The 12,330-nt window shown below is 39.0% G+C and overlaps 1 protein-coding gene across 2 annotated transcripts in view; it reads right to left on the bottom strand.

Annotated features, from left to right (window-relative positions):
• The window catches only part of LOC142338419 (uncharacterized), a 138,529-nt gene that overhangs the window by 19,406 nt on the left and 106,793 nt on the right, over nt 1-12,330 (bottom strand). For both annotated transcript variants that reach the window (XM_075388174.1, XM_075388176.1), the window contains exon 4: nt 11,728-11,810. In XM_075388174.1, coding sequence (XP_075244289.1) covers nt 11,728-11,810 — 83 coding nt within the window. The remainder of the gene's footprint in view (nt 1-11,727; nt 11,811-12,330) is intronic.

Below are 12,330 nucleotides of genomic sequence, written 5' to 3'. Positions count from 1 at the left end.
TCTTTCAATCATTAAAAGATATTCTATTGTCATCACTGCCCCAATTTGGGCCAACAATCAACGTCACAACTGCGTCCCTAACCAACAACCCAACACTAATCCAAGTCTTCCCCTGTTCTCAGAATCACCAAGCTGTTCATATAGCGACAGAGATTAACAATCCACCCCAAAAAGTAATCATTAAATCTCTTTAATAAAAAGCCACAAGCACAAGAAACGGAAGAAAACCCATACCCGGTTATTACTACTGCCAAGTCTGCAGAAATAACTCGTCCTACTGGTTACCCCCCCCCCCCCCATTTTACCCCACAGTCAGTAATCCAGTACCCACCTATCAAAGTCAAGCGTAAATACAACAAGTGCAAGCACAACAACAACAAATAAATAAAAATACAAACAAAAAAAATTTATTGCAGTTCTCAGCCTTTATTGCAAACGTAACTTTACAACGACAGACATCACTCATACCTGCTCCACCACGAGCACCACAACTTGAATTTCTCAGTTACTCAAACACACCACAATTCTTTACTCGGCCAATTAAATTTGCTTACACTTATAAGAAGAGTAAATCCAAATTGCCACAGCAAATTCACACTTTCTAATATAGACGATACACCACAAAACTTTAGTCTTATTTCAGACACTTCTAATTGCTAAGCTCTCAATTTATTTCACCAACTTCATCACAAACTGCAAAAAATCCGTTTATTCCGCAGCAAATACCAATAACTAATATTGAGCGTATACTCTCGCAAGCTCACTGGAATCACTTCTTTAATATACTCAATTCATCGCCTCCTTATCAGAGTTCACTACTACTCAGTTTTCACGGTACACCGCCCATAATAACATTAGGTTCGAATTCACCCACTCCAAATCAACACTCTCATCATTGTATTGAGAAACAACCTGATACTACTAGAACCTATCCAACTTTACCATTAAAGCTTGACCGAAAATTTGTAGTCCTCCACCCGCTTTTTTCGGAGATCATAATAACGGTGAACATCAACAGTTACATAATTGGGCAAAGCAAAAAGTTACTAAGCACAAAATTACGCCAGTACAAAAACAACGGGCACACGACTTACTTAAAGAATCTAAAATCACTTTCTCTGTTGAAACAGTAGTCGAACAAGACAAATTATTTTCCACCTCTGTCCCTATTTTTAGAGTTTAAGACACCCGTCATCCTTCACTTGTCAAGAAATACACTATAAATTTGGCAGATAAACACAGAACACTGCAGGATGTTTTTTTCTATAACACTCATTCTGGACAATCTTACACACGTCCATTACAAATTTAATCATACTCTTGATCAATCTGTTCTTTTCAGATCCACTACCAATAAAAAAACCAACTAAATTTGACAAACCTAGTGTCTTAACTTCCAAATCAGGAGTTTAAGTTCGAGTAGTAACCCACTATAATTGCTCCCCACATCATATCACAAATAAGCAGTATTGTAAGCTCAATGAGATTTGCCAATATAAGATCAAACCGATATACTTTAAAATCCTCCCTTCCCAAGTATCCACTTTCTCATAAACTCGAACACTACAGGTAGGCGCATACGCCAACCATGCAAAACTCAGCAACAAAGAGAGCTTTTTTATCACAAAATCTCACTTAAAAGAGTCTTCCAGTTTGGTCACGATAATTTGTATGTTAACAAAATGGAAAGACCTTTCTTTTCAACAGAAAATGAATCTCATTGATAACTTGCACGCATTGGTCTCATGAGTCAACAATAATATCACCCACAGTTGATGCATACCTGAGAGTATTTATTATGGTAAAACACGCATTAAATGTAATCTGCAAACGGGGTACTGTCCCCCAAACTACGCTATTAAAGCAATCGTCATTGTTTGGGAAACACATGACCACTGCCGCATTTTTGATATCTATAGATCACATGCACATATTATTAAATTTCAAAAACGCTGTTTTATTGAAACACTCACAAATAAGGAAACTAACACTGAGCACCAACACAAATCACACATGTACACACGTTGTTTTCAAGATCACCCTACTGATGAATCAGCACTATCTCGTTTCGAGGTACTCACTAAATCTATTTATAAATGAAATCAGGATCGCCCTTATTACGCTGAACAGTTCAAAGATATTTTTATACAGTATCACGAAGGTTTTGACTTTGTAACAGGCAAAGCCTCGGAAGAGTTTAGGATTGTACATATGGCCATCCCAAACAAAGCACCTTCTATCACACCATACACTAAAGCAGACATCTGTAACGGATTTGTAATCCCAAAAGAATCACAAGTATATCGTAAATCTGAAAACTTTGAAATCTTCCAAAAGCAGCATTGGCTCGGTGCTGTATACCCTAACGTACAAATTGACGCAAAACTTGATTATATGACTAGTCCTGTTTTACTTGAAATGGACCACACGGGTCTCTCAATTTACAAAAACACTGCGATCTTGAACGCAATTTAAAATAGATCACCTTCATGTTATTAAAACAGAAATTCCCATAAATGTGATATGTCATCAAAGGACAGCGAAACACATTCGCCACACTGAAACGCTCTGGTGCTATTTCACTATTTCAAGGTAGGACTGTTTCTTCACCACTTTTTGTATTAGATAATCAATGTTTCGAACGCATTCCTATATTCTACCAGAACATACTCCAATTTGTACACCAAGTCACACGTAATATATTCCCCTTGTCCATTAAAGCACCATGTAAAACTGACATTTTTGATCAGCAAATCTTACTAGACGCGGATGGAGTTGAGTCATACCGCTTAAAGCCTTATTCAATTAAAGACGGAAACCACGTTAGAAAAATCACGCTTGATGAGATTGAAAACCGCTTCACCCACGCAGATTATACTGCACAGCAACTTGTCATATTTAGCAAAAGAAATTGGACTGACTCAATAAATAAAATGCAATTTAACCAATCAGTCGATGGTGCCGCCAAAAAATTTGAAGTCGCGCAAGTAGTTAATTTTCAGACCTTGCAAAACAAGCACCGTTACGTGCACAATTTTCACAACAACAAAGCCAATAGACCAATTATTTCAGCTAACTCTTTATTAATGGAAAAGAGTTTCCTCTTCATGGAAAAGAGTTTCCATCTCGATTGGCGTGAATTAATTGACGGCAACTACTTAAAACAATGCCTCATAGGAGTCATTGGATAACCCTGGTGCGTATTAAAACAACTAGCCATAATATGGACGTTTTCAACATTTTTTAGTTCCTCTTTGGACTATTTCATAGCGCATTTAAAGCATACCACTTTAAATCACTTTTAGGCCCTAATATCACATTAGCTAAGAGTACATTTTTTGCAGTATTTTTTGTAGTTTTTTCGCAAACTATTTTCCAAAAAAATTACAATCAGGTTGTTCACAATATAAACCACCCTCACCGAAGAAAAGACGAAAGAACTCTGTTAACAGTAGTACTCTAAACTCTCAAAACGAATTGAATCTTTTAGACAAAAAATTTAAAAATTTCTGGAAAAAGTTTTACTCTCCCGTACATAATAACTCAAATGAACATAGAGCTTCCACCCTTCCACATCTATTAATTAATCCTATGAACTATCAGTAGAATCTCATAAGAAACCAATTTTCCAATCACTACATATACACATTTTTCACCCTAGTAAACGTAAAAGATTACGTGTTATATCACCTTCTGAAAATTCCTTCGTAGATGATCCTGATTATCAGGAAAGCCCGGAAAAACTAATTTTATTTTTACCAAGTACTCTTATATAATATCTATTGGTTTTGTCAACACCACTGCTGTCAATCCCGCTCCTCGAGTGGATGTTCACCTATACCTCCAAACGTTGACCCTACAGCGTACGATCTCATTATGCTGGATGTTGACGACATTCTACTGTCGCCACTTACACCTTCGGTGCTGCCCCCTCCAGTACCAGAGCCTGTTTGCGAAATGCAGACGCCGACCTTCTTCACGATGACCGAGGTCTCCCCATGGCAAAAGTCTGTGGATTCGGCCACTTATGCTCGGGTGAATCTATTGCCTTCACCAGCTACTTCTTCCTCCTCATGGTGAGAATATTGCATTTATATATTGCGAGCGACACAAGCTTACCAACAGCACCAGCCGAACCACTGAGTTCGTCACAAAAACTCTTGCTCCAAGGACAACAGCCGGTGCCAAAGCCACCGCATTCCTTTACTTTGGCGCCACAGCAGCCACAGCCGGTGCCACAGTCACCACCATTTTTTCAACCGGCGACACAACCAACAACATCGGTGCCGCAGCCAACACCCCAACCCACACGAAGCTCTTCTTGGACTGACGAGGTTGCCACTGAACAATCAGGTTGATCAATACCCGAAACAGCAGTCCCTAATTGAGCCTACTCAGGCAGAATTCTTGGCCCCCGACCACTCTCCCAACCACTGGTGTATCCGCTATCAGTAATGCCAACACCAGCATCACAACCTACGAACATTCGCTTACAAAGACTTGGAATACCCACAGTTCCTCCATCTCGGCCCCAGCCAGCCTTTCAACAGCCACCTCCTTTCGATCGGCCCACATCAACCCATAATTAATCGTGAACGGATACTTCTCCATGAAGACGTCCAAGAACAACAACACACAAAATTTATCCTGTACCTGTATCCCGCATGCAAAGCTCATCACAGTAGACTGCTAGATACACAGCCAGCTCGCATGCTCACAGCCCTCATCCTCCAAGGCACGAGTGAATCCATTCACTTCAAAACAAGAAGTTTTGCACAGAGCAACCGGGCCGAAATTCCAGCTCCATCAATTTACTAATCCTCTGGGAATAAACTCATATCATAATGTCCATGTTCCTGAAAAGATAAACTATGTCGCCTTCCACCCCATCATACTATGAAATCAACAGCTAGAACATGCTCATTGGAACAGCCCAAAAATGAGTATGTGAAGGAAGACAGGGACAGGGACCTCCTACTAGAGTGCCTTAACTTCCCTATCAACCCCAGGTTTACGGCAAGATTTTGCCACCTTTCCAAGAAATACTTTGCTCTCGCAAACAGCTTTTGTTCGGTGCTGTACAACCTAACGAACCAATTAACGCAAAACATGATTATATGACTTGTTCTGTTTTACTTGAAATGGACCACACGGGTCTCTCCATTTACAAAAAATCTGCGATCTTGATCGCAATTTGAAATAGATCACCTTCATATTATTAAGACAAAAATTCCCATTAATGTGATATGTCATCACAGGACAGCGAAACACATTCGCCACACTGAAACGTTCTAATGCTATTTCATTATTTCAAGGTAAGACTAATTCTTCGCCACTTTTTGTATTAGATAATCAATGTTTCGAACGCTTTCCTATATTCTACCAGAACATACTCCAATTTGTAGACCAAGTCACACGTAATATATTCCCCTTGTCCATTAAAGCACCATGTAAAACTGACATTTTTGATCAGCAAATCTCACTAGACGCGGATGGGGATGAGTCATACCGCTGAACGCATTATTCAATTAAAGAGCGAAACCAACGTTAGAACGGTCATGCTTGATTAGATTGAAAACCACTTCACCAACGCGGATTATACTGCACTGCAACTTGCCATATATAGCAAATAAAATGGGACTAACTCCATTAAAAAAATGAAATTTAACCCAATAGTCGATGATGCCAACGAAAAATTTGAAGTAGCACACGCAGTTATTTTTCAGACCTTGCAAAATAAGCACATTTACCAGCAATTTTCACAACTACAAAGCCAATACACCAATTATTTCATTTATTTCTTTTTTAATGGAATGGAATTTTCTCTTCGCCATCTCGATTGGTGTGACTTTATAGACGGCAATTATTTGAAAGAATCCCTCATAGGAATCATTGAATCCAAATTATGGCTATTTGTCTTAATAAGTAACAGGGGTACGTATTTAAACAAATAGACGTAATATGGATATTTTTAATTTTTTCAGCGCTTATTTGGAATTTTTCGTAGCGCAGTTAGCACATACAACCTTGAATCACTTTAAGGCCCTATTATCACATTAGATAAAAGTAAAACTTTAGGAGTATATTTCGGAGCCATTTCACCAACCATTTTCCATGTATTACAATCAGATGCTTCCCAATATAAACCAACCTCACCAAAGAATAGACGAAAGCACTCTGTTAACAGTAGTAATCCAAACTCTCAAAATGATTTGAATCTATAACACAGAAAAATTGAAATGTTCTATTTATGGGTTTCTTCTCCCGTACAAAATAACTCAAATAAACATAGAGCTTCTATCCTTCCCACATCTATTTTTGAATGCTATGAACTACAAGTAGAACCTCATAATAAACCAGAGTTCCAATCACTACATATACACACGTTTCATCCTAGTAAACGTAAAAGATTACGTGTTATATCACTCTCTGAAGATTCCTTCGTAGATGATCCCGATAATCAGGAAAGCCCAGAAAAACTAATTTTAATTTTTCCAAGTTTTCGTTTATAATATCTATTTGTTTTAGCAACACCACCGCTGTCAGTCCGTTTCTTGAGATGGAGGTTCACCTATACCTCCAAAAGTTGACCCTACAGCGTATGATCTCATTATGCTGGATGTCGACGACATTCTACCACTGCCACTTACACCTTCGGCGCTGCCCCCTCAAGTGCCCGAGCCTGTTTGCAAAATACAGAGGCCAGCCCTCTTCGCGATGACCCAGACCTTTTCCCGGCAAAAGTCTGTGGATTTGGCTACCTATGCTCGGGTGAATCTACTGCCTTCACCGGCTACTTCTTCCTCCTCATCGGCAGAATATTGCACTTATATGTTGCGAGCGACAAAAGTCTACCAACAGCACCAGCGGGGCCACTGAGTTCGTCACAAAAACTCTTGCTCCAAGGACAACAGCCGGTGCCAAAGCCACCGCATTCCTTTACTTTGGCGCCACAGCCGCCACAGCCGGTGCCACAGTCACCACCATTTTTTCAACCGGCGACACAACCAACAACGTCGGTGCCGCAGCCAACACCCCAACCCACACGAAGCTCTTCTTGGGATGACGAGGTTGCCACTGAACAATCAGGTTGATCAATACCCGAAACGGTAGTCCCTAATTGAGCTTACTCAGGCAGAATTCTTGGCCCCCGACCACTCTCCCAATCGCTGGTGTAACTACTACCAGTAATGCCAACACTAGCATCACAACCAACAAACAATCGCTTACAAAGATACGGAAAACCCACAGATCCTCCATCTCGGCCCCAGCCAGCCTCTCAACAGCCACCTCCTTTCGATCGGCCAACATCAACCGATAATTAACCGTGCAGCGACACTTCTCCACGAAAACGTCCAAGAACAACAACACATAAAATTTATCCTGTACTTGTATCCCGCAAGCAGAGCACATCACAGTCGACTGCTAGATACACAGCCAGCTCACCACGAGGCTCACAGCCCTCATCCTCCAAGGAATGAGTGAATCCTTTCTTTCCAACACAAGAAATTTTGCACAGAGCAAACGGACCGAACTTCACAATCCAATATTTTGTTAATCCTCCGGAAATAAACACAGATCATGGTGTCCATGTTCCTCAGAGGATAAACTATGTTGCCTCGCCAGCCCACCATATTCTGAAACCACCAGCTAGCACATGCTCACTGGAATTGATCGAGAATGAGTATGTGAAGGAAGGAAGGGATAAGGACCTCCGACTAGAGTGCCTTCACTTCCCTATCAACCCCAGGTTTACGGCGAGATTTTGGCACCTTTCCAAAAAATACTTTACTCTCGCAAACAGCTTTTGTTCAGTGCTGTACAACCTAACGAACCAATTAACGCAAAACATGATTATATGACTTGTTCTGTTTTACTTGAAATGGACCACACGAGTCTCTCCATTTACAAAAACTCTGCGATCTTTATCGCAATTTGAAATACATCACCTTCATATTATTAAGACAAAAATTCCCATTAATGTGATATGTCATCACAGGACAGCGAAACACATTCGCCACACTGAAACGTTCTAATGCTATTTCACTATTTCAAGGTAAGACTGTTTCTTCGCCACTTTTTGTATTAGATAATCAATGTTTCGAACGCATTCCTATATTCTACCAGAACATACTCCAATTTGTAGACCAAGTCACACGTAATATATTCCCCTTGTCCATTAAAGCACCATGTAAAATTGACAATTTTGATCAGCAAATCTCACTAGACGCGGATGGGGATGAGTCATACCGCTGAACGCTTTATTCAATTAAAGAGCGAAACCAAGGTTAGAACGGTCATGCTTGATGAGATTGAAAACCACTTCACGAACGCGGATTGTACTGCACTGCAACTTGCCATGTATAGCAAAAGAAATGGGACTGACTCAATAAAAAAAATGAAATTTAACCAAATAGTCGATGATGCCACCGAAAAATTTGAAGTAGCACACGCAGTTAATTTTCAGACCTTGCAAAATAAGCACAGTTACCAATAATTTTCACAACTACAAAGCCAATACACCGATTATTTCATTTATTTCTTTATTAATGGAATGGAATTTTCACTTCGCCATATCGATTGGTGTGACTTTATCGACGGTAATTATTTATAAGAATGCCTCATAGGAATCATTGGATCCAAATTATGGCTATTTGTCTTAATAAGTAACAGGGGTACGTATTTAAACAAATAGACGTAATATGGATGTTTTTAATTTAGCACCTTTCCAAATAATTCTTTGCTCTCGCAGATCGTCAAAACGACTATCTGAAAAAAATGTATACGAGAGATTTTGCTCTTTTCCGTGTTTACCAGAAATACGACCCCTTACACCCTGAGTTTGGTTTTTTGCATCCAAATGGATGTAAATAACCAAAAGGCACAAAGTCAATCGGACACAGATGTTGCACACTATCCACAACTATCTCTTTGTCCGGCACCACTTCCACAGGAACAATCCCTTGGGCCACATAAATTCACACCTTCAATGGCCAACATTAAACTCACTTCACCCTACTACATGAACTACAGCTAGATCATCAACCCCACATATTGTGATGGCACCCTTCGTAATGGCCCCATCAAAATTTGTTTTTTTATTTTCGCCACTCTATGCGAAGACGCACAGACCTCTCCCTATCGAATACCTCCAGTGGGTAGAGGGACGTGGCACAAAGTGCATGTACGGGCATGCTTTTAATCTCCTCAACAAGGACTGGCTAGTGGACAAGCTGGCAAACACAGAGCCGACACCAGAGCAAACACAGATCCTCAATCAGCTCTTGTCGCTGCAACCACACTGCAACACCAATTTATAGCCACGTGCACTTGCTGCCTGTCTCGCACAAGACAAGGAATTTCTGGAATTCTTCAGGGATCCTGACGACAGGGGCCGCTGACGTTGAAATTGAATTCCGAGGTAGTCCACAGTCCTACCACATTGGGCTCATTGTTCCACAAAAAGTCGCAGGTTCACTGTTCTGCACAAATTCAACAACTTTTTTTTCTTTTCTTTGTTTTCTATTGACATTTTAAAATTTTCCCTCATTTATATAATAATTTCATCCTTTCTTCTTTGCGTCAATTGAAGATTAGGATCAATTCTCTTCTATTCTCCGGTTGGAGTTTACTCAACAGACATTAAACTTCACTAAAAGTTAAAGGGAATAGGTAGCTCGCACAGTAGCTAAAAGATGGATTTTCACCAAAAAGTAAGCTGGTAATTCCGATCGGTAATTTTCTGTACTAGATGGAGATAAAGAGAAATTTTCTTGTACAACCGACAGAGACTACAGACTACAAGCAATCCTCCAACCGGGAACGAATCCTCACTACAGGACAGTGAGAGACAGTTGGGTGAGGGACAGTTACTGACCAGCACACCCTGTAACTGGCATCACCACCGGTTCGGCATTTGAGTGGACTACTCACTGATGACACTACTCAACACTCTACTGACAAGGACTTCAGGCGACGGCACAAGTTACAACCCCACGTTGACAACAACACGACTCATCACATCACTACACGACGAGGTTGACATATCCTGCATATTCCGCATGCCTCACTGACTCTAGTCAGTCTGTTAGTTTAGATACACCATGTGTATACACTGGACTCCGGTGCAATTTTGTATTACCACCATTTTAATAGAAGTTTATCTTCTGAATTTTACAGTGTCGGTTAGTCTTAGAGATAGAGGTAAGCCTACTTCGCGAGCAGAAATAAGTAGCCCTAGCTCTTTATACCTTAAGGCTGTAAAAGGAGCTCATCTTGGGTCTGTCTTATTATTATATTATTTAAAGCCAAGTTTTATTTCTAATCTGAAAACGTTTGCATTTAGATTTTTTTATGGGTAACGTTGAATCTGCACCAGGAGATAAATAAAAAATTTTTAAAAAAAGTAAATTGAACTTTTAATCTCTCTAAAAATTTTTATTTAGGATTAATCGTATATTTTTGCCTCGGTTCAGTTGATTTGATCTCCAATCTAATCGAGTTTTTTGTTTCTTTTTTTTCTCTGAAAATTGATTGGGGCTAGCATATCATGCAGATTGTTTCTGCCCCATCGCGTCATTTACGAATTAATTGAAATTTAAAACCATTGCCTTTTCATGGTAACAACTTTTTGATTAATTGCACTTAAAATCAAAGAACGTTCATAGAGTATTGGAAAAAAAATACAAAAAAATTTACCAACGTTATGTTGTTTTGATGGGTTGTGAAAATTTTGTTAACGAGTCAAGTTTGGGTAGTGGGTCGAGTATGGCCTTCTATTGGTTCAACTACAAATTTTTCAAAGGCCCATATCCAACGAATTTAAACAGAAAATATGAACCATTCCAAGAAAATTAAAATGATTAACATCTGTTTTTCCAAGTTCGCTCTTTGTGTTTTTTTCATCCCGGCGTAGGAATGTCAATTAAAAATTTATACGGGAACTAATTGCAGCCTCTTAAAATCTATTTGAACTTTGAAAACATATATTACAGATCTACATGCAGGCAATTGACAACTTCTATGTCAAACCTAAAATAGAGATGAATAAATACTATTCAGCTGCAGTTGAAGTTTTCCAGGTATTCTCGATTTGATCAAGAACAACGAATGAAATTGGTTAATCAAGAAATTACATGGCAGCAAAGACAGGTACTTGATACAATTTCGATATTATAAAAGTTCGAGATAGTTATCATAAACAGGCAACCTTTTCGAACAGATTTTGCTGCCACAAAAAAAAACGAACAAAAGTTTTATGTTTTTAGTCTTTGTCTAATGTTTTTGCTGGAAAATTAGGTTTTCAAGATTGAGACTTGAAACTAATAGAAATGTTTCTTTTATATTGTTCAATACTTATGGTTTCAGGAAGGCTTTACGCTATTAGTGAATCTTGTCTGTTGGTTAACTAATTCACATTTTTTAATTCAATGTAATTATATTCAGTTGAGCTCTAAAGACGAGCGTAGCATAACAATGAGTTCAACAGGATTTCCATTGTGTTGAAGCCGAAGTAGCTTACAATGCAATTCAGGTTCAATATTTTTTTCATGCCAATATTTCCTTGAGCTAGTTTTTTTTCTAAAAGCTCTGGCCTACAAGTTCTAAAACTGAACAAAAACGCTCAATGCAACTGCCCATTGGGATCATTTATGATAAAGAGAACCCTAATTACAAGATGGATATCATGCAAAGCTTCAATCCTTAAAGAGTTTAAAGTTGACTAACTTGGTTGTTTTGACGATTATCAATTCGCGCAGCGAGATCCTGAAGATCCGATTGAAGACCTTCCATTGTTTCCATAACTGAACCTAAACATTAAAGATAATATAAATTTGATATAATTTCGATCTCAAATGTGAGCGTAAATGACATCAACTCAAGAAGAAATTTCCAACTTTGGTACCTATTTCTTCTCAGCATTGCAGTTTTGGGTTTCGACACAACCCTGAGAAATAGTTTTGCTTGTCTCATATTTTTGCATTGGCTATTAGTACGATTGAAATCTTGTATGAAGAAAGTCGAGTGAATGATGAAATCCACCTACGTTCAAAGAAAAGCTGCAGGTGTCCACTCGAATGAGTCCGATCAATAGTGCATTCAATGTTCAGACTCAAGAAAAAAACATTTCATGCAGTTAAAGGATGAAAACTGCAGTCGGCGCCACCAAAAAGGGAATATTGACAGTCCAAATAATTTCAAATCACTTCACTTTATCGGCATAGCTGACTAGAGATATTTTGTGTTTTTTGTTTTCTATATAATTTATCCAATAAGATCTTGCCGGTCCGCGCCTATGTTGAAAGATTTTGTATAGAAAAGTTCATCTTG

Source organism: Convolutriloba macropyga, chromosome 4 (genome assembly GCF_964194025.1).
Source record: "Convolutriloba macropyga chromosome 4, txConMacr16.3, whole genome shotgun sequence".
NCBI classification, from domain to species: domain Eukaryota; kingdom Metazoa; phylum Xenacoelomorpha; order Acoela; family Convolutidae; genus Convolutriloba; species Convolutriloba macropyga.
Note: the sequence above shows the minus strand (reverse complement) of the source record. Positions and strands in the feature narration are given on the sequence as shown.